This window comes from Cygnus atratus, chromosome 2, assembly GCF_013377495.2.
Source record: "Cygnus atratus isolate AKBS03 ecotype Queensland, Australia chromosome 2, CAtr_DNAZoo_HiC_assembly, whole genome shotgun sequence".
Taxonomy (NCBI): domain Eukaryota; kingdom Metazoa; phylum Chordata; class Aves; order Anseriformes; family Anatidae; genus Cygnus; species Cygnus atratus.
This window is the reverse complement of record NC_066363.1, coordinates 5,174,426-5,195,959: the sequence shown is the minus strand read 5'-3', so window position 1 is coordinate 5,195,959 and position 21,534 is coordinate 5,174,426. Positions and strand designations below refer to the sequence as shown.

The 21,534-nt window shown below is 40.2% G+C and overlaps 1 protein-coding gene across 1 annotated transcript in view; it reads right to left on the bottom strand.

Annotated features, from left to right (window-relative positions):
• The window catches only part of DLEC1 (DLEC1 cilia and flagella associated protein), a 38,418-nt gene extending 17,876 nt beyond the window's left edge, over nucleotides 1-20,542 (bottom strand). The window contains exons 1-23 of the mRNA XM_035554305.2: nucleotides 20,526-20,542; nucleotides 20,350-20,437; nucleotides 19,892-20,032; nucleotides 18,662-18,818; nucleotides 18,017-18,127; nucleotides 17,306-17,499; nucleotides 16,840-17,048; nucleotides 16,505-16,586; nucleotides 15,996-16,083; nucleotides 15,085-15,258; nucleotides 14,188-14,324; nucleotides 13,250-13,342; nucleotides 11,914-12,004; nucleotides 11,111-11,273; nucleotides 9,305-9,497; nucleotides 7,871-7,929; nucleotides 7,160-7,334; nucleotides 5,273-5,366; nucleotides 3,926-4,056; nucleotides 3,459-3,617; nucleotides 1,547-1,686; nucleotides 1,139-1,292; nucleotides 99-209 (exon numbers count right to left, since the gene is read on the bottom strand). Of these exons, the coding sequence (XP_035410198.2) occupies nucleotides 99-209; nucleotides 1,139-1,292; nucleotides 1,547-1,686; nucleotides 3,459-3,617; nucleotides 3,926-4,056; nucleotides 5,273-5,366; nucleotides 7,160-7,334; nucleotides 7,871-7,929; nucleotides 9,305-9,497; nucleotides 11,111-11,273; nucleotides 11,914-12,004; nucleotides 13,250-13,342; nucleotides 14,188-14,324; nucleotides 15,085-15,258; nucleotides 15,996-16,083; nucleotides 16,505-16,586; nucleotides 16,840-17,048; nucleotides 17,306-17,499; nucleotides 18,017-18,127; nucleotides 18,662-18,818; nucleotides 19,892-20,032; nucleotides 20,350-20,437; nucleotides 20,526-20,542 (2,961 nt within the window). The remainder of the gene's footprint in view (nucleotides 1-98; nucleotides 210-1,138; nucleotides 1,293-1,546; nucleotides 1,687-3,458; nucleotides 3,618-3,925; nucleotides 4,057-5,272; nucleotides 5,367-7,159; nucleotides 7,335-7,870; nucleotides 7,930-9,304; nucleotides 9,498-11,110; nucleotides 11,274-11,913; nucleotides 12,005-13,249; nucleotides 13,343-14,187; nucleotides 14,325-15,084; nucleotides 15,259-15,995; nucleotides 16,084-16,504; nucleotides 16,587-16,839; nucleotides 17,049-17,305; nucleotides 17,500-18,016; nucleotides 18,128-18,661; nucleotides 18,819-19,891; nucleotides 20,033-20,349; nucleotides 20,438-20,525) is intronic.
• Nucleotides 20,543-21,534: the final 992 nt, after the last annotated feature.

Sequence of the window (21,534 nt, the reverse complement as noted above, 5' to 3'; positions counted from 1 at the left end):
TATTTTGTATATAATAATCCTTCCTTTTGCCAGATGGAGGTGAGATGAGAATGCCAGCATTTCTGTTTTGATAAAATTGCATCCGTTTTTGAACTTACTGTGATGTTAGTCGTCAGTTCTATGCAGAATTCTTTTTCTTCATTTGGACCTAAGGTGCCACTGGCTGGTGACACAGTGGCAGAGCAGAAAGCTGCCTGACTTCCAATGAGCTGCCAAACAGACAGGACAAACACTTAACTTTGTTAATTCATTAACTCCGTTTCTCTTGGATTTTCTTTTCAGATCACAGAGGACTATAAAAAGAGTTATTCTAAGGTTTAGGAACACTTCCAGGTAGCAACACGGTTTGCTGAGACGAAGCTTGTTTTACAATTCCCCTCTGTCTGCTAAGATTCACCTGCTTAGATTAATTTCAAATGTCTTCAGGTGCTCAACTGAGGGATCTGGAGTGGGAGCAGAGTTGCTGTGGACCCTTTCACAGTCACAAGCCATTGACTGTATGAATGTGGTAGGATTCAGTTACCTAAACACAGGTACACACAGTAGCAGCTGGCTGGTGAGACAGGACTTACAAGAGACCACACTTCTTGAGTGACACCTGAACGTCACAAAAAACATTTGGTGGCACCTAAATTGACACCTAACATCTATATTCTAGTGACTGACTTCCTGCCCAGATTTCCCCTCACCGAAAAGAAAGTTCAGAAAGCAGCCCACATACTGACATTAGATTTATCTGTCCTAACCTGTGAACTGAATCCCATCCAGAATGTGGAATTTAAGTTTAGACACAATTCAAAAGCAGCATTGTTTCTTTGCTCTGTTGAATTAAATGCAGACCCTAAACTGCCATGATACTTTAATACCCTGATAGCTTGCATCTTATTTTCCCCTCCCATTCTGCCCACCCATTCTCCAAGAAATGATTGACAGATAGAAAAACATATTAGCAACAATGGGTAGTTTAAACTTTATGTTCATAAAGTCTGGTCTCAAGCTGAAGTCTAGCTCCAAAACCAGTAAACAGCAGTCACTATTCAAAGGACACATCAGAAAAGCTCTTAATTATTATTTCTATTTTTGATAGAAATTACAATTCATCCATGCTTTATTCTCCATCCATCAGAAACAAACTTACCTTTCCCCAAAGGTATTTTGCTGGCAGCAGGGTCTGGTTAAAAAGTTTGCTGGTTGCTTTGACAGGAATTCCAGTATAAATTTCAGTGAGTGCTAGATGGCTAGACATCAGGCACGCTTGGGGGGTCTGAACTTCAACAAAAACAGGAAGATGACTGGAAATAAACACACAGATGGTCTATTGTTATCGCTAATGAAATGTGCTAGACATACAACAGCATGCTGGAAAGAATGATGATTATGTTTATTTAGCAATATTAGTGATTGGATAGCTCTTTGATAGGTTACACAAGCCCATTTCTGAGCTTCTGCTACATATTTTCGTTTTAGAAGATAAAACTACCTGCAGTGAAAATCACACGTGACTCTCAGGAAAAAAATAAAGCAGAACGTGATTTTTTCCCCTTACCTCCCTTCTCCGTTTTCTACCTCTAGTTCTAATATTGTCTGGAGACGCTGGCACAGCACTGATGTGAACTGAACAGACACACTGCATGTCCCCAAAGGAGGTATTTCTCCAGCAGATGGTTGAATGGTAAAGGGAGATACCTATGAGAGGAGAGAGGACACAGGAGTTTTATTGACGCCTGCAAAGCAAGCGTAAAACGCTGTACCTGCACACTCCAACTAGGATTTGCATGCATCTAGTTTTTCCTCAGACATGTCCTTTTTCTCTACCCCTGGATTCCCATCTGTGTGGATTTTAGTAAGCACAACACTAGCTTTGTGAAAACCTGGCTAGACAAGGAGGAGGGACTTTGCTTCTATGGGGACAGCCAGTAAAACAATAATGGCTTAACCAAGGGCTTAACAGGGATGCCTGTGCATAGGGTGAGGGGGAGCATGAAGCAGCCAGCAGTAGCAGCAGTGTCTCCTCCCAAGTAGAGAGGCTGAGCAGCAGCTATGCAAGGTGCTAAGGGGAGATTCCTGAACATAGACTCAAGAAAGGAGGGCTGGAGGAGCACAGATAGAAAAAGCACAAGCGCAGGATGGGGGCTGGAGAAGTTCTGGAAAAGGAAAGAGGCAGATTTTATGCAGGAGGAAGTGAGAACTTGATCCCAGTGAAGATCATAGATACGAACAGACTCTGGGAAGATAAATTCAAAAGATTAAGGCTCAATAATCTCTCTGAGGTCCTGGGAAGTGTTGGGAATGCCAGGGGACAAAGAAATAATAAAGTGAGAAGGAAGAGTTTGAGGACTGTGAGGACAGGGTCTCCTCCAGGGCACTGTGATTCAGGCACTTGTGATTATAATTGTTTTGTGGAAAAGGGACTGACACACACACAACTGTTTTGAAAGGCTGACATAGCCACCACTCATACAGCCTTCTTTTTTTGCCATCAACTTTCACCCAAAGTTGGTGATGTATCTGCATCACATGTAAGAAAAACAAATAAAAAACAGAGCTCCTGCTTAATAAGCTGCTCTTTCTTTCGCAAAACTGACAAAAACTGTCCAGAAAAACAGAACTTCTGAACAGCGTTTAGATGAATTTTACCATGAAACTAGCAAACTCAACTCCATGCATGGTCAATTATGTAAAGAGAGTTTGGCCTCTTGTTACTAGGAAAAGCACTAATCCTTGAGTGCGGATTTCCTCACTTCCCTTTAACGCTTAACACCGAGGAGAACTCTATCTACAAAGTCCACTGTGTGCCAGAAATAATCAAAATAAACATTTTGCTTGTAGGTTTTTGTTTGTTTTTTTAATATCAGAATATACGATGGTCTGCAGACAGCAGCTACCTGTATCACCTCCAAGCTGCTCTAATTATTTCACATGGAATGGTGGAATGAGCTCTGAAGTCAAGGGCTGGAATGGACTGTATTTGAGATTTGAGATATGACCTAGATAATACTGAACAGTAGTTTAGTATTCACTGTGGTAAGAAGTAGTCATTTTGGGACACACTTGCATGTTTCAAAGCTATCATTTGAAGCCAAAAAGTCCAAGTCGGTAGGTGCTGAGATTCTTGTGCCTGATGCTGGGTGCGTGGGAGGAGTGCTGAGCAGCCTCCATTCTGATAAAATCCTACCCCCTACATACATTAGCAGCATCTGAAATCCCTGTCATACAGGAGATACTCCATGTCTCTTTGGATCAGACTGGCAAGGGAGTTGAAATAAATGGAATTTTAAAAAAATGCAGATGTATTCCATTTCAAAAAGACATGTTACATAAGGGCACAAGTTAACTGTGCAGAACCCATTTGATAAGGGGTCACCGAAATCAGAACTTTTGATATCTGGAATGAATAGCACAGCCTGAGAAAAAAAATAGCTAATGAGGAAGCACGGCAAGTTACAGCAGTGACTTACCTCTTCATTTCTTTCAGCTAGACAAACCTGGCTTTCTTGCATTCTCCACCGTGCTGGCAGCTGACACAGATTTTTAATCTCAAAGGTTCTTAACACACTCTCACCCCACTTAATCAAGCCTAATTGGAGTGATGGAACATCAATGCAAAGAAGAGGACCCTAGGACACCAAGAAACAGATGTCAAAATGGACATTTCTGCCAAAACTGCCTAATTATAAAACATTATTAGCTAAGATTAATGTTCAGCTTCTCAGAGAACAGCAGAAAGCAAATGCCTTGCGTGTAATACAGAAAAAATCTTACTGTCATGGGAGTATCAGCATTTACACAGCTGTTACTAGACAGTAAAAATGCCTGCTATTTGTAACTACCCTAGATTTTTCAGGCCTTCAAGAAGCAAAAGGCTTTTTACAGTCAACAGCCAGGCCTGCATCTAGTCACATTGCACCACTGAACTGGTCCTCACCTTGAAAGCAGCCTCAACATGCAGCATGACTGGCTCTGGAGAGTGTTCAATTTTACACGGCAGGTTATGGCTGACACGCCCAGGTTTGCCTCCAGTAATTGTCAGTTCAAATTCACAGCATTTATTCATATCTAGAAAAGAAAAACAAACAAACAAACAAAATCACCCTCTTGAACTGAAATAACCCACTGTAAGCCTAGTACTGAATCACACAGAATCACAGAATCGTCTAGGTTGGAAGAGACCTCCAAGATCACCCAGTCCAACCTCTGACCTAACACTAACAAGTCCTCCACTAAACCATATCACTAAACTCAACATCTAAACGTCTTTTAAAGACCTCCAGGGATGGTGACTCAACCACTTCCCTGGGCAGCCCATTCCAATGCCTAACGACCCTTTCAGTAAAGAAGTTTTTCCTAATATCCAACCTAAACCTCCCCTGGCGCAACTTTAGCCCATTCCCCCTTGTCCTGTCACCAGGCACGTGGGAGAACAGACCAACCCCCACCTCGCTACAGCCTCCTTTAAGGTACCTGTAGAGAGCAATAAGGTCGCCCCTGAGCCTCCTCTTCTCCAGGCCGAAGAATCCCAGCTCCCTCAGCCGCTCCTCATAAGACTTGTTCTCCAGACCCCTCACCAGCTTGGTCGCCCTTCTCTGGACTCGCTCGAGCACCTCCATGTCCTTCTTGTAGTGAGGGGCCCAAAACTGAACACAGTACTCGAGGTGCAGCCTCACCAGAGCTGAGTACAGGGGGACAATCACCTCCCTAGACCTGCTGGCCACGCTGCTTCTTATGCAAGCCAGGATGCTGTTGGCCTTCTTGGCCACCTGAGCACACTGCTGGCTCATATTCAGCCGACTATCAACCAGTACTCCCAGGTCCTTCTCTGCCAGGCAGCTTTCCAACTACTCATCTCCCAGCCTGTAGCGCTGCTTGGGGTTGTTGCGCCCCAGGTGCAGGACCCGGCACTTGGCCTTGTTGAACTTCATCCAGCTGGCCTCAGCTCATCGGTCCAGCCTATCCAGATCCTCCTGCAGAGCCTTCCTACCCTCGAGCAGATTGACACATGCACCTAACTTGGTGTCGTCTGCAAACTTACTGAGGGTGCACTCAATCCCTTCATCCAGATCATCGATAAAGATATTAAAGAGGACTGGCCCCAGTACTGAGCCCTGGGGGATGCCCTGAAGCTCCTGGAACCAACTAAAGTCTTCCACTGGTTCCAGTAGGCTAGGGATCAGGCCCTGCTTGCATTATAATGCTCTAAGACTTTTCTCTTCCACGAGTACCATTTTAAATATTTCTATCATTAATTGATACCTGCAAGTCACAGCAACTTTACCTATGACACCTGTATGAGGTTCAACTTCCACAATGTCACAGGCTGTGATTTTCTCCCATGTGTACTTGATCAATGATTTGCTGTTATTCCACATCTAGAACAATTAAAATCACCAAGTTAATTAACGTACTTTAAGCTTTCATAGCAACAAGTCAATCTGCTGAGAGCAGTAATGCACTGCAAATGGTATTGCAAGCCTCACATCACATACTTATCTTTGCAAACCTTAACGATATCCTGATTGCCACTAAATGTTAGAACTTACTGATGTATCTTGAATCCAGCTCCAACATATAGTACCTTCACCTGAATCTTGAAATAAACCAAGCAAACTAAAAGTGGAAAGACACAGAACTTCATCTGACTTGAACAGTACCAACCCAGTATCATGCACTAACTACTGTTATTTTCATCATATGCTGTAACCTTCCTTTGCTTTCCTCCTCTGTCATGTAAAATGAAGACAACAAGAAGTAGAAATCATCTGACTGGATTTCAGATGTCTTCAAAATAGCTGAAAGCTCTACATCTGATCTCGTCTCCTAGCATTCTCTTTACAGTCAATAAAGCCAATTTGATAGTGCTGGGAGCCATTCCTCCCATACATTTTAGCCTATAGGATGTTATGAATCACCCTCTGGATGCTGTCATATAGACTCCAAGGCCTATAAGAAAAACTTAGAGAAGGTAGCTCAGAGGTGGAGATCTATGCCAAAAGCACTGTATTTAGTCTGATGAACTTGGTGGCTACCTTCACACTGGTGTTTGGCGTTTTCTGGAACTTGAAGAAGATCCATTAACTTTTACAGAATGTTATCTGGAAATATTTGAAGCTTGTTAAGTTTTTCAAAAATGTAGCAGAACTTCAAAGCTTAAACTTGAAATCCTTCTTTTGAAAGCAGCTTTTTTTTTTTTTTTTTTTTTTTTTTTTTTTGCCAAAGGATCTGTTTGTGAGGGAGATGTAAGCTCTTGAAATCTTTGGCCTGCTCTTCAGATCTATTCAGACCGTACTCTTAATTACGGCCAATAAGGTTGTTCTCTGAAGCACGGTCATCTCTAAGCAAAGCTCAAACTCTTATTTTTTTTAAGACTAAAAGAAAATTGAAAACATTGCGGAATGTTATTATATTATCATTAAATGACTTAATTACCTATATCACCTTTAACTATACCGGATTGCTGGAAAGTATGAAATGGCTGCCTTAAGCTGAAAAAGAACTTGCGGGAAGAGTGAGCAGAGAACTAAATGCCAAACAGCGTACTCTCTAAGAAAAAACATGAAGACCATTAATGGGGAAACCTCTTCCTGCCTGGCCATAGCTAACAGGTTTATTTCTATTTAGGTGAGGCTATGATCAAAAGGATCTTGATCTATAGCAAAAAGGATGCTGAATGAGTGGACAAGTGCAGCAGGAACCTGTCCCATAATAGTCAAACACAAATTATCAGGACCTGCAGGAATAGCATAAGGTCTAGGAAGCTACAGTCTAAGTGACTTCAGCTTTTCTGTGCTTGCAGTAGTCCTTCAAGCAAACAGTGCCTCTATTACAAAGACATTTAATCATCCATTGGCTATTCCCTCTAGCTGGAAAAATCTTGCACTACAGGAGTGACAGATTGATAAGCAACAGCTTTGTGACCCAGAGAAACATTTGGAAGCGTAATGCTCTGTGATATCAAACCTGAGAGATGAAAAAAGAACAAAGCCTACTGCCTGGAGTGCAAGGCAAAGGAGGCCTGCTAGGGGATTTCAGTACAGTAGCTATGGCCTCCTTTAAAAATATTTAAGAAAAACTAAAATAACATGGATCATCTGATAGCTTCTAACACCCATGACATCCAGTGACACAAAGCACATGATAACAATGAAGTAAAAAGCAAACAAACCTTAAATGTTTTTCTGACATTTACACTCATAAAGCTTTCTCCAGGGATGATAATGGCGTACGGCTCCAGAAGAAGCTGAAATGGTTCTGTTGATCCTTTAACTTCTATTTCCAGCGCTATTACATCCTCTGCCTTGTATTGTGGGATGTTTTGAAGCATTCCCTCTTTCACTAAACTTCAGCAAGAAATGTAGTAGAATTATTAAACCTTTTAAACTTCTGTTTAAACTGGATGCCATCTTTTAATTGCCAGATCAAAAGTAAGAAACATCAAAAGTTTCTCTACTACTGACTGCTGGAGTGCAATTAAATACTGGAAAATTCCCAGTGGTCTTTTAACATGCTCTGGTTGTCCCAGTACATTCATGGAATAAGTATCTAAGTCATTACTGTTTGTCACAGCAGTCTATAAGAGAAAAAACTGCTGGAAATCTCAGCAGAAAGCATGGGAAATGAACAGACAAAATGTCAGAATTATCTTTTTTTCAAGAGAGGTGCAGCCCCAGCTAGGGCTAAGGCATGTGTTCAGACATGATGGAAGCTCACAGCTTCCATCACAGCTCGCTTTATACCACTGTTAGTTGTGCACATACAATCCTTTATAACTGTCAGTACATCATAACCAGAAGGATAAAAAATCCTAGTAAATTAATGAAATATCATAGCTAAAACGTGGCTACATGTTACATGGAAAACTTGTTTCTCAGCTTACCTAGGTGATTCTGGGATGTCCCTCAGAACCATCTGAATCACACTGTGATATGTCTTCAGCTGTACAGATGAGGAAGGAGAGGCTTTTATCGTCAAGTAGGCAGTTACATTGAGAATTCAAAAATAGAGATGAAAACGTAGTTTACATTTAAATTATGAACAATCATCATTGAAGTACTAAACTCTGAAAAAACATATTCAAAATAGAGTTACTAAAAGAAAACATTGGACTGCAAAACATTAAGCCAGATTCTGATCTCATGGTTTATTGTTCCAAGAAAAACACTCATTTTTGACATGCCTGTTATTATTTCCCTTGTATATTGCATACTACAGCAAGCATCTGCAAATACTCTGCAAATTAAGATTAGTATTTAAGATTAGTATTGCTGTACTAACTTAAGGTTTCTTTAGCCACTCCAGGGCATTTAACTGACCATCAATCTAATTTCAAATAAAAAACACTATTTTGCCATGATGGGGAAGGAGGATGCCTCGTATATTCTAATGGCAAAAAAACCCACACCAACAACAAATAAAACAACCACAGAAGCAGGCCTTAAATCAGAAGGGCTTTGCAAAGGATTCATTTGTTTACAAAGAGACATTTATCTAAGTGGGTATGTTAACGTATTTTTGTTAATGAACTAAAATCTTTAAAACATCATCCATATATTTTCATATTAAAGTATTTTTTTAAGTTAATTTCTCTTCCACATTTACTTGAGGCATTCGTATGTCTGTCAATCAACGCGCCATGGGACTTACTCTGGATCAAGTTTCTTTAAATACAGTGAGCTCATACTCGCTATTTACATGGATGGGAGAGCAGAAACTAAGACAACAGTCAGCCATCCACTGGTACAGCTGCACTCAAACATCACTGCACCCCCCTCTTTACAACAGCTGCATGTCATCATTCCTCTGCCAAAATCTACTACTACCCCTTTTATTTACTGCAGAGCTGTCCATAGGTCCCTCTTCAGCCCAAACAAGCTACAGTTGGAAACGGTTTAAATAATCAGTTTGCTAACCAAGACTTTTGAGCTATAATGTGGGTATGGGGTAGGTTCCCCCAAAGGAACTCCGTTAGCAGATCCTGATTGTCAGGGGATTATGAAGGGGCTGGTAGTGCATTAAGGATGGCAACTTTATCAGCCAGCACAGCTGCAGCTAAGAGGACGTGTCCACAGTTTCAGTGTAAAGTTAATGGTGTCCAATCAGTACCAGAAATGCCATGAGATCAGAAGCTGCCTCATATTTTGCAGTCAAAACATGTTTTCTTTCAGTAACTTTCTATATTTTGAATACTGTTTATTAGAGCATGCTACCAGCCAATTACATTTAATTCAGAAAGCTGCACAGCATGGGTTTTACGACTTGCATAAAAATACACAGCTGGAGTTTGTAGATAGGAAGGAATCACAAGCCATACCTCCTGTGGAGCATAAGTGAGAGTAAACTCATGATCAGCATGGGGAAGCAAAACTCCCTGCTCAGGATTCAGGGAGAAGGCAGACTCTGTGTCTCCTTTGTATTCGATCTTTGTGAAGTCTGCAGCTTCTTCTGGCACTGATGGCTGCAGATTAGGCTTTATTATCTGCCAGTAGAAAGGAAGTTCTACATGGCTACGAAGTGATCAATAAACAAAAAGAAACTATGATTAAAAAAAATTAGACATTTTTAAGCAAGATATTGAGAGAAATTTTTCAGCTCTTTTTTCCATGCAGCAAATTCCTCTCCTTATAGCTTATAGGGGGTTAAGCTTATCAGTGCTCGTGAGCTACAAAGCTGATGAGACAGCAGAGAAAGAGTCAGAGTATATAAATTCTCCAAACAATATATTAATATATTGAAATAAATTATATATATATGCACAAGAGACGTTAACACTTTCTTGCCTTATTTAACTTGTTATGTTAATGCAACTTTTAAGAAACTCTAAAATTCTTCTTTCAAGAATTTGAGATCAACAGGACCGTTCCTGCTGGTATCAGTGTTTGCATTGGATCACTGCTAATAATCTGTGTGACGTTCTGAATTTAATCCAAATGCAAGCTCTGGTCTTTAACAAGTCAACAAACAGTGGCTCCAGCTAAGATAATAGCAGTGGCTCTGCAATACTATTTGTAATCCAGAAAACATTGCTTAACTGGGTTGCTTCACCAGAAGTATATTCCATGGAACGTGTTCACAGGTTTTAAAACTTTGTTCATTTTGACCTCAAAAACTTTGCCTTAGAAAATGGAGAAAGGACACTGGAGTTTCAAAGTGAAATTAATGACATAAACCTGAACAAGGATAATGTCTTGTATCACTTTCTCTAGCATTATAAAGTTTTCTCTTGACTGTTTCTGTGAAGTTCAGTCTCAGCCTGTCCAGTTCTGCTTCACCCTAATGCTGACACCAGAAGTGCATGGACTGCTGTCACGATGATAGAGCAGTTCACTGACTCACACTTTCCTACACCCAAACAGCATTCTGTTCTGGCATTGTGCACCTATGGTTTCCAGGCCAGACTGATAACAAACTTCCAGAAATTCACTGTAGCGATTTACTTGCGTGTATCTAGAAATAGCACTGGGCTCCTCACTGTTTTGATGGTCTGCAGCTTCTAATTACTGCAATCATGCAAATTAGTATACTTCTATTATTGTCTGAGTGAGTTTGATCAAAATCAGGACTCCACCATGTTCAGTACAAGGTAATTATGGAGGGACATATTCCTTGACTTCAAATAGAGTTTATATTTTAATTTTTTTACGGCACAATAGTAGGAATCACGTGAAAGTTTTAATCTGAGCTAGTCACATTGAGCTCCCTTTTAATCAGGGGAGATCCAATCCAGTGCAGTCCAGGATGCATTATGTCCTGTTCTATGGGAGATGCCACAGTCAGGTCAGAATTGTACCCTAAAAAGCACCTATTTCCCTTCACTATGAAAGGAAAGGTGTACAGGGCACTTTGCTCAGCTGTACAAATATACCTTGTAGACACGTAAAGTTAGATAAGGTAAATCCCAGCTAGTTGACCCTGTTAAACACTTTCTGCAACCATCTTGTTCTTCCAAGCATATCCTTGACCCTCAGTTACTAAACAACAGAGCAAAAAGAAGCATAAAGCTTCTGCACAAAGCTTAACAAGAGCATGAAAGTTTCTCCAGTCTGAGAGTATTACAAATAAGGTCCCTACCAGTATGTTTAGACTTCAGAGCATTACTCTATTAATAGTAGCTACGTACGTAGAGTTTCTTATAACCAAATTCTTCTCCTCAGTGGTGTGTGGGTTTTGGGGGTCAAATCGTATGAGGTGCTGTGCTGTGACATCAGTAACTTCGCCAGGTTCAGGGCTGCTTTCTCCACCCGTAACATGCAAAAGCTCCAGAGCTATCAGCTGGCCAACCCCTTGAAGAAATAAGCAGGTATTACTGTTTTCCACCTTGTTTTTAACTTTGTTCATATTGCTCATTAACACCAAATACCAGCAGTGGCCATTACTGGTTATATCTGGTGTTTCCTCAGGTTTCAGAGCTCCACTGTGTTAACAGCACAGTATTTTCCTGATATTGATAATCAAAGAACATCTATCAGTAGAGATCCCCTCTTTAAGAATTTAACAGATTTGGATTTCAGGGCCACAACCTCAGCCCATCTACATTAGCATTGTTTCCTTAAAGCCATCAGAACGTTTGCAATGGTTGATAATGCGGCTTCCAGACATTTTGAGCAGTATAATGAAAATAAAAATAAGCAGCAAAAGCACTCTTAAAAATTCCCAAATGAAATACCTGTAATAAAGTGATTGTATGAATTTCACGTTAAGCCTAATGTCATAGCACTCACATTACAGGACAAGCACTAACATTTACAATAATTTCAACTGGTTTCATTAGATAACCCAAAGACTGCCTGTCTCTCCTGAATACCCTAGTCCAAGACATGCCCCAGATTTGCTTCGCACCCAAATGCACATCAATCACCATTCACATTAGCTGAGTATCTGCAGTGTTAGCAACATGATCTCTGAAAAGTGTTAGGAACAAACCTGTGACTGTAACATCATTGACCTGGCAATTGTCACAAACAATGGTGTATATCTGCTGTGAGACTTCTGGAGAAGAAGGGAAAAACACTACCTGAAAGAGAGAAGCAAAATAATAATGTTTGTAACTGATTTTTCTCCAGGAAGTCATAAACTTCAATTCATAAGTGTTCACTAAAGGACAGTTCTAATGGTTAATAATTAAATAATGTTACATTTACAAGAATGAAAATTAAGTAATCATACATTTACAAGGAACAGAGTCATATTCCCTTAACATAGCCCAGAAAGAAACAGGTACTTTCTGGGTGACTAAACCTACAGGAGTGTACTTGGCTGGTCACCACAAGCTGCCTTTGTAGTCACTGGAGTTGGGGGCAGTTCACAAGGTTAGTCATACAAACTGAACCCTCAGGATCAGATCTGTCCTCAGTCACTTCTTGAGCAACACCACTGCTGCCTGTAAAGCAGTGTGAGCAGGGTCAGATGCTGTGTGCCTTCCCCAAGCTCCATTTCAACAAAAATGATTCAGGGCCCAAACTGTACAACCTTTGGCTTCAGTAATGTGCACCATGGTTCTCCTGCCTGCTATCCATTACTGCCTGCAAGCCCAACCTGTGCTAAATCCAGCTCCTCTTTCTCTCCCACAAGTGGGTGGCCCTCCTGAAGTAACACAGCTGGGAAGAGAGAAGGAGAAAGAAACTCTTCTCCTTTACCCACACCTGCGTGACCCATTGATTTAGCAGCAGCCAGGAGTTACTGCAGAAAAAAAAAAAAAAAAAAAACAGGTTGGAGGCTGGCTGTGCTCCCAGTATCATTCTTCCTCTCCCCATCGTGATGCTATGATAAAATGCAGCCCACATCAGAGAAAGCAGTGGTTGTAGCCAGTACTGCACACCTACTGCAGGATCTTTTTCAGTAAAGAGCAGAGCAGAAATAAGGATTTGTACCTGCTGCTCTACACTGAAATAATTTGTTTCCCAAAATGTGTCTTTCCAATAAAGCTCACAAAGGAAAAGTTTCTTGGAGTTGATGCCCCAGCTGGAGTGAAATAAGGACTCTTGTCTTCTCAGATTTCTATTTTTTCTAACAGGATTCTTTGCATGGGGAAAATGTGACTGGTCTCTGCTAGGTAAGCAGAACTTGGAAGCTACAATGAAAGACCCCTCAGTAAGGCTCGCAGCTGCAATTCTTCCAGAATCATTCCCCAAAAGGATTTGAGCTTTTTTCTTCACACAAACTCAAATTTGCAGGGTCCAGCCAGGACATCCTAAACTGATGTTGTTTTGCTAACGTATTTGGTAAAATACAAATACTTTCTAGAGCAGTAGTTACTAACCTCTACTGTTGTACTCTGCCCTGGAGCTAGCTCAAAAACAGCAGGATAGATCCCAAACGGATCTTGCGTCACAAAACCAACAGTGGCAACAGCCTAAGATTTAAAAAATAAAAATAAAAATAATTATTAAATTAAATCAATCAGCTTATTGGTTTACTGTTTTTGTAACACAGGGTTACCTGAAACAGGCAGTATACTACATTATCACTGTTCTACCCCTTCCCATAATTGTTTTATCACATCTCAAAAGTATGTGGCTTATTTATATGGCTTAGTTAGAAGAAGAGCTCTGTGCTTTATAATTACCTTGACGAAAGCTGAAGGAGGGAAGGTGCTGTCTCCAGACATAAATGATCATGTCACGTGCCCTAACATTCACCTTCACAGGAGAAACAGCTATGCCTGAGCACAGGAGCTGTGTCTGTTTCTGTATGCTTATGACTGAGTGGGATCTGAAATATTCCAGGAGGAACAACCTAGAACATAAGCTATTCCAATAGCTCTTCCTCCAACACATAAGAGCAATCTACCAGTCGCATTTCATCTTTGTCTGTATCACTTAATACCCTGTTCTGCGATGGCAGGCTAAAGAAAGAGCAGCACTGCAGTGGATTTCTAGGGTCTGCAGGTGCAGCAAGGTCAGTATGTGATAGCTTTGGCAGGGAAGGGGAGGAAACTAGCTCAAGAGTGCTAGAATTGATTTCATCTTTGCTTCCTTTATGCGTAATAAAGACAACTCCTTCCACCGGTAAGCCAGAGCACATGCAGGAGGTACAGACAGCCAGGGAGACTGGACTGAGGGTAAATGTAAATCCCTGAGGGAATGGGCCAGTACAGATGCACCCAGCAAGGTCTCATGAATTGTGCGCTAATATACCACAATTACTTCAAAAACTCTTCACATCAAGGCATCTATACCATGTCCAGCGATCACTCACCCTGAAATTAGGAGGTGGCCAGGCTTTTTTTGGCATTATACAGAACTTCCCAGTGCTAAATCCCTCATTTCTGCACAAAATCAGTGTTACTTTTATTCCTCCAACAAGGCAAGAACCACAGTCTATAACACGAGGCACTGCAATGAGCAACAAAGAAAATCAGCTACAAAGCCAGTGAAGGTTAGCAGCTGGCAAAGCCAGTTAGTGCTTAAAGAACTTTAAGACAATACTGCTGCAAATAAACATGCGAGGTCCTGTCATCCTAAAAGCCTTGAATTCTTTCCATTTGAATATTAAACTATGTGAGTTGCATATTTCTGCATTCATCTTACAGTTGAATGGTGCTTCCTACTTAAGAACTCCATTGAATGATGACAGTTAAGTAAGATGATTTTTCAAAACGATGAATTTTAAATGAAAGCAAGTTTGTGCAAAAGTAGTCCTGATTGCTACAGCTGAGGCTAAGTATTCGAGAGGTTAATTCTGCAGATATATTATATCAATATATAATGAATGTAACATGAATTTATATTAATCAATAGCAGCAAATTTTTATAACTAAATCATAATTCTTTAATATTGAATATTAATATTTACAGTTAGTAGTTTAGTAATTGGTGAGATACAAACCTAGGAAAGTGGTTCCTGTTCATTCCTCTAATACAGTGAAAATAAAGAGCTCCATGCGTCATGCACAAATAGAGGAAAAATTTGACAAGATTACATTTTAATAGCTAACATATCTATTAGGAGTGAAAATGAGATAGGTATCAAAATGTAGAAAATGCACTGCCACATTTCTCCACGTTTGTTTTGTAACATAAAATTGGAGACAGTCAAATTAAAAAAAAAAATCCATTTAACATAAGAGAAACTTAAGAATTGGATATTACTCACATGTTAGCACTGGAGCTGGTCTTTTTGCTTGGATCTGGATCAAAAGAGGTTCTGATACTTGAGTCTCCACTAATATATAATCTTCATAATCTGCTAGATATTCAGGAATAAATTGGACTACATACTGGCATGACATTCCAGGAGCAATCATTCCTCCCTTTCCTGGAAATTTTCCTTGGAAAAACAATGCAAATAATTAAGAAATTAAAACCTCACAAAGTTGACATAGATTTTTATGATCATAACTCCCTCTGGAAAGGTGCCTGTAAACTCTCACCATGTATTGCTTTCGGTCAAGTTGATAAAAAACCACAAAGGGCCTGCCAGTGCAATCTATGTATCTGCCAATCTTTCACTGAAATCCAGAGATTTTTTTTGTCTGAAATATGTTTCTCATAACTACAGAAAACTACAAGAGAAAACTGGAGATGTTACCCAGTTTTCCTCTGCTACAAAACATGATTTACATGTGCACATCTAGCTTCTAAATATCCTCAAACCTTGACCTTCCTTGCTAGTTTGTTATTTCATGCCCTCTCCCCACGCTGATTTGAATGGACGCTAAGTCTGTTCCTAGCTGAATTCTGGGTAAAACTCAGTCTAGGTATTCCACAGATACATATCAGTCTGACATCAAACATTTTAATGTTAGTCTTCTTGAATTCCTCATTACGCCATTGGAATCTGGTTATGGTTTATGGTCGTGAATGGTTTGAAAAATGTAAAACAACTTTCAGTTTCAATGACCTTCAGTTTCTTTTACTGAGCATGTTATTGTTGTGATCTGCTATCCAGAGCACTATGGGTACCAGAACAAAGCAAAAAGTCTCAGAAAAATATTAGTTCAAACAGATAAATTAGAGCTTTTAGGTGTTACCATCTTAAAGGCAGTAAAAAAAAAAACCACTTACCTGGTCCAATGGCAAATGCTGAAGTAGAGGGAGGAATAAGTCTTACATGGTGACACGTTGAAGTGACGTTCTGTATCTCTACAGTCATCTTCATTTAAAAAGAAAATATAATAATACATTGTATTTATTACTACTTATTATAATGTTTGCAATTCCCTAGTGCTCTGCTAGTAGGTGATAATTTAACATCATGACAGGCTTAGAAATCAAAATCAGGAATACCAAAGTAGCTGAAACTGTTCATTCTTTTCAGTTTATGTAAAGTCTCAATGAAATACTAGCAAAAACAAGTAGATATTGAAAAGGGTCCCCTTTAGTTTTCCCTGATTAGAGTGAATTAGTGGTATGTGTGAAAGAATACCTTGAAGGAAACTAAAGGGTCATTAAATCAATATAAAGAAGAAACTCAGACTTCTGTTAAACTGTGGAAAGCCAAAAGACTGGGTGAAATCATGGCAGGATGTAATGTTTCCAGTGGCAAAATTAAATCCATGCAAAGAAATTCTCACCTCATAAACCTGGCCAACGTCATAATCAGAAAATAAAACAATAGGTGGATTGACATGAAACACAGGAACAAAAGAGGTATCACTGAAAGAAAGGAGAGAAAAAAAAAAAAAAAGGAAGATTTTCTTACTGCCTGGTTCTTTACATACCGACAAAATGCCAAATTTCAAAGAGTATCCTTTAGCAAAAAACAAAATGTCATACAGACATACTCAATTTCCTAAGAGGCCATACAGACATTTAGCTCAAAATACCTATGTGTAAATGCACAGTAATTCTATAGTGGAGCTCTTTGTGGGCTCTAGTTCAGAAGCAAAGAATTATATATACTGCTTACCCTTTATTAGCTTCTGCTATGATTTTTTCCATCTTTTCTTGAGAAATGACAAGGGATTTGCCTCCATGAAGAGTATTTGGTGGGAAAAAGCGAGGGTTCTTCAGATAGTTCTGTCTTTTCTCAAGTGTGGCAAGATAAGCACATTCTCTTTCTCTCTCTGCTTTGCACTTACTGCCTTTCCAGGCCACCTCCTGTGAGGCATTAGATTTCTTTGAAAAACAGAGACCACGGTGCAAAATTAAACACTGCAACTTTGAGGGTGACGAAAAAGCTATCTGTACACGACTAACTGAAGCTAGACAGCATTGAAAATTCATATAAAATATTGTATTTTTCTTTTCTTAACAGACCAAAGAAAAATACCGGAGACAAATTAGTAATGCAATGAGATTCAGCCTTTGTTATAGGATTAGCAACAGGCCCCACAGTTCTGACAGACTAAAATCAACGAATCTGTAAAACTTACCTTACTTGTCTTTTTGGTCTGGTGGCTAGAGTCTGGAGTTGAAGGTAGAGTTAATGTGGATAAAGACACATTTGACAGGCTACCAGATATTTTCTGGAGGTGTGCAATTCGTGTAGTCATTTGGTCCTGCAAGTCTGAAGAAATTCGCTGTTTAAAACTAAATGTCTCCTTGATGTAGCCAGGTTCTGGTTTCCCTGTAATTCAAAGAAAAATACAATTCTGTAACAGAAAAACATGAGTTAAAAGCATGTATTCTAAGCATAAGAACTTGTTTTAGTCTCATCAATGGTAAAAAACACACTTTAAATCCTCTAGAATTTCATTTATATTTATAGTTTATTTTGCAAAAATGAAGCAAAGTAATAACAAAACATTTATACGTATTAGTTAAACAAGCTATGTAGAAAGTTATATTACTGGCAGAAAGCTGTATTAATCTTATGAGTGTGACTTAGAATGTCCTGTCTGATTTACAAAAAGATCTATATGATGGACCTATGATAGCCAGAAACTCCCCATAAACAAGATGTACCATCCAGCCCCATGCCCTTAATACTTGGGCAATGAAATTGCCACCTTAGAGGAAACTCCAAGATTTTAGATTTTTGGCTTTCCTTTGTATTACAATTGATAAACATTCTAAATCGTGGAATTTGTGATTAAATGTTACTGTTCTAAAAAGTCTAAATTATTTTCTGCTGTAAAAGTTACCTTTTGGTGCTCTAGTAACAGGTAATTTATCAGTGATGTAATCATCAGGGCAGGTTAAATGATTTTTTCTAAGAAGTTCATTATCTACAATCCACCTAAAAGAGGATGCCACTACAACAGTAAAACAGAAAACCAAAGATAAGTGCAAAAGCTTAAGATACAATGATCTTGATCAACTCAAAGTTATGTTCTCTTTTTAACCCATCACTGTCAGGTAATATTTTTGGATAGATAAACTGTCTGGTATTTTAATCCCAGGACGTGGACACGTATCTCCACAATTTTAAATTCAGTTCAAACTCAGCTATGCAGTCATCAGAGAAACATCTGATCTTTGTTAGTTGCTGTTACATAGCAAAGTGCGTATGTTTGTCATAAAGCTAGGTGGGAAAGCAATTAATAGCAAGTCTAATACCTTGAAAATGACTTGGTTGTTTTGTTTCTTTCAGTGTTAAGCAGATGTTACCATTCTTGAAGGTCTGCACAAAATCTATCAAAGTTGCTCTGTTGATGTAAAGCCAAACTAAAAGTTCACTGAATCTAGTGTCAGACCTACCAGTGATTCAGACCAACATTGTGTTAGTCTCCCAGTACTATAGGCACATACTGGGGAGAGACCCAGTACAGGGTTTCCTGAATTCTCACCTGGTGGTAATCCCATTTTGTGGAATTCTTCCCCAGCAGCTGCCTTCAGCACATTTAGGGCCCTTTCTTCTTCAGCTCTTGCTCGAGCCTGGGCTTGAATGATGTTCTCTTCTACTCTATCAGCTTCTGTCAGTCGGCAATTATACTCTGCTAAAAGCTGTCATAGGCAAGGATGAAATGACTGTAGTTTAAGCTGCCACAAATTATTAAATATCTCCTTACAGATAAATGGTTTCTATTTGCCTATGAGAGGTAAATAGAGAGCTTAATAAAACATCATTAATTTACATCAATAAATTGGCTTGCTAAAACACCGTTTCCATCATTTAACTTGTGCTGGGTGAGAAGCACTATCCAGCTATCCATATATCAACAAGAATGTGTGAAAGATGACGACACCCTCTCAGGAGGAGAGAAATGTCTCTTTTACCTTCTGTGGGACACTAGCTACTGCAACAGATTTTGCCTAAAAGTGTAGGATTAAGTTTAAAGCGAATGCTCCCTCCTAATTATTAGGAAGGTCCCCAGTACATGCCAGCAGTGATAATTTACTTCTCCCTAGGTATTTTGGATCACTGCTCAGTGTGGTAAATGCTTTATAAGCACATCTCAGAAAGAAAGAACCAGCCTCAAAGAAGTTTTTAAAGAAAGAATAATAGTGGAAGCACAAGGACATACAAGATGAATACCAAGTAAAACTGAGAATCATTGGTTTCACAACACCTGTAGCCTATCATGTCACAAGGCTTAACCATTTGGCTTTTTTTTTTTTTTTTTTGCTTGTTTTTATTAGAAAGGGCAGGATGCATTCAGCTAAAAATAGACGATTTCTCTGGCCTTCTCATTCTAGGATCCTTCCACTGTCAATGGAATACAGGTAAAATTACACCCTGTATCAAAGTAGGTACCTAAAATGGATCAGACAGACTGTGCTCCCTAAAAGCTGCCTATTTCTCTCTTTTCTGAGGATATAGAGAGCCTTGGTTGATTAGTTTAGATGTAACATATAAGTAAGAGACATGCACTTTCAGGTGAAACAAATCTCAACCAAGCAGCCAGTGTCAGGAAATAGTATTCATATTTATTACTCGGACCACACTGTGTCCACTGATGCATCTATTTGCTTATGCATTCATATTTGCCTTCTTATTTTATGGAAGACCTAGAAATTAAGAAGTAACAATGAAACCCAAACAGAGCTCCAAACTTTGCCTTGCTTTTTATTTGTACCTTCTGTAGCTCCTCTGTGAAAGCCTCATGATAAACATCCTCTCCTCCTTGGGACTTGATCCAGTTTGCCACTATGTCTGCCCCTATAACATCTCCAGTGTACAGGTCCTTAAAGGTGCTGGCCAACAAGTGGGAGATGTCCTGAAGAAAGGAAACGAGGAGATTAACGCTCAAGGTCTGAGAAAGAAACAGAGAATATCCTGGGAGCGAGACAGGGGTTATGAAAGAGAACATGCTGCAGTGATTAAATAATTACGTAGGCCTGCAGAACCTTGTGTAGACACACACACACTTATTCCCTCATGGGCAGTGGAGCTTTAGGGATTTCATACTGCACCACCGAGCTCCAGTGCACGCGTTCAACCAACTGGGATTGAAGGAGGAAGGAGGAAAAGTGGTGAAAAATGCCTGAAGAAAGGGAGGGATGTAAGAAAGGGTTGTATACCCCGTTACCTTACCTGTGAGCGGTTGGGGAAGCTGCACCCAGACATGGCGCCGGGGTCCCCCTGGCTGCCCTCAGCCTCCGGCCACCCGTTGCCCAACGACCTGGCGGAGGACAACGGCCAGGCCCAGCACACGGGGAGGAATGGAGTCCCAATACCAGGGGTTAACCGAGCCCCAGCTCTTCCCTCACCCCTCACACACCGCCATTCCTGCCGCCACAGCAGCTCTGTTTGTGTAAATTGTCACGGTAACAGGAGCGGCTGGTTGAGGGCGGCAGCCGGTGTCTCTGTGAGGCAAACTTACAGTCCTTCTGCCCTGACAGAATGGGTAGTTTCTGCCCTCTTTTAAAGCAACGGAGTGGTATTCATTAATAATAACAACAACAACAACAAAAAATAGAAACAAAATGTTGATCTGAACCTTCTGAGTTGATATGAGCTTTTTGCATTGCCCCTCCACCATCAGCAGGCTGCGGTACAAATCCTGAGTTTCGCAGCTGAGGAAATGAGGCAAAGCCTTTCCTTTTCCTAGAGCTTCCCCAGCCGCCCGAAGAGGCAGGGTTTGTCCCTGAGGCTGGGCTGTGAGGGGAGAAAAGCTGTGTAGTTCATTATCAACCCAAAAAACTATCAATCTTCCCTCTTGACCTGCTATAGCGCCGCGGCTGTGTACGCCGGTTGCTAACAACAGCTGCTGGAGTGGGTGATATTTTCCTTAGAAACCATCCTTGCATAGCTTTTTGTGTTTGTCTTGCCTGCTTTCTTTTATTTATTTTTTCTTCTTTCTCCCTGCATCTTGCTGAGAGGGAAGGAGCCAGCTGGTGGGTTATGGGGCTTCTCCCTCACTATCCGGGTAGCTCCTGCTAAGGGGGTTTGCAGGGGTTGGACATGGAGAGAGTGATAGGCAGTATGCTTGTGTGTTACTGCCCTCTGATGGCACTCCACAGGAAATAACCATCGCAAAAAATAATTACAGTTTTCCAACCCTTCTTCTCCATGAGCAGATAAGCAAGAAGCATCGGCTGCAAGCCCCAAAATGGTGTTTGTAGGCATGGGACACATGGGTTTGTGACTACACGGTTAGTGTCACAAGCTGTAGTTCGTCACTTCAACACAATCTGCATTTCACAATTGGAATACGACAACAAATTAGACTCTGAGGAATCCTGTGTTTTTAGTTTCCCTGTGAAAACAGAAACTTTC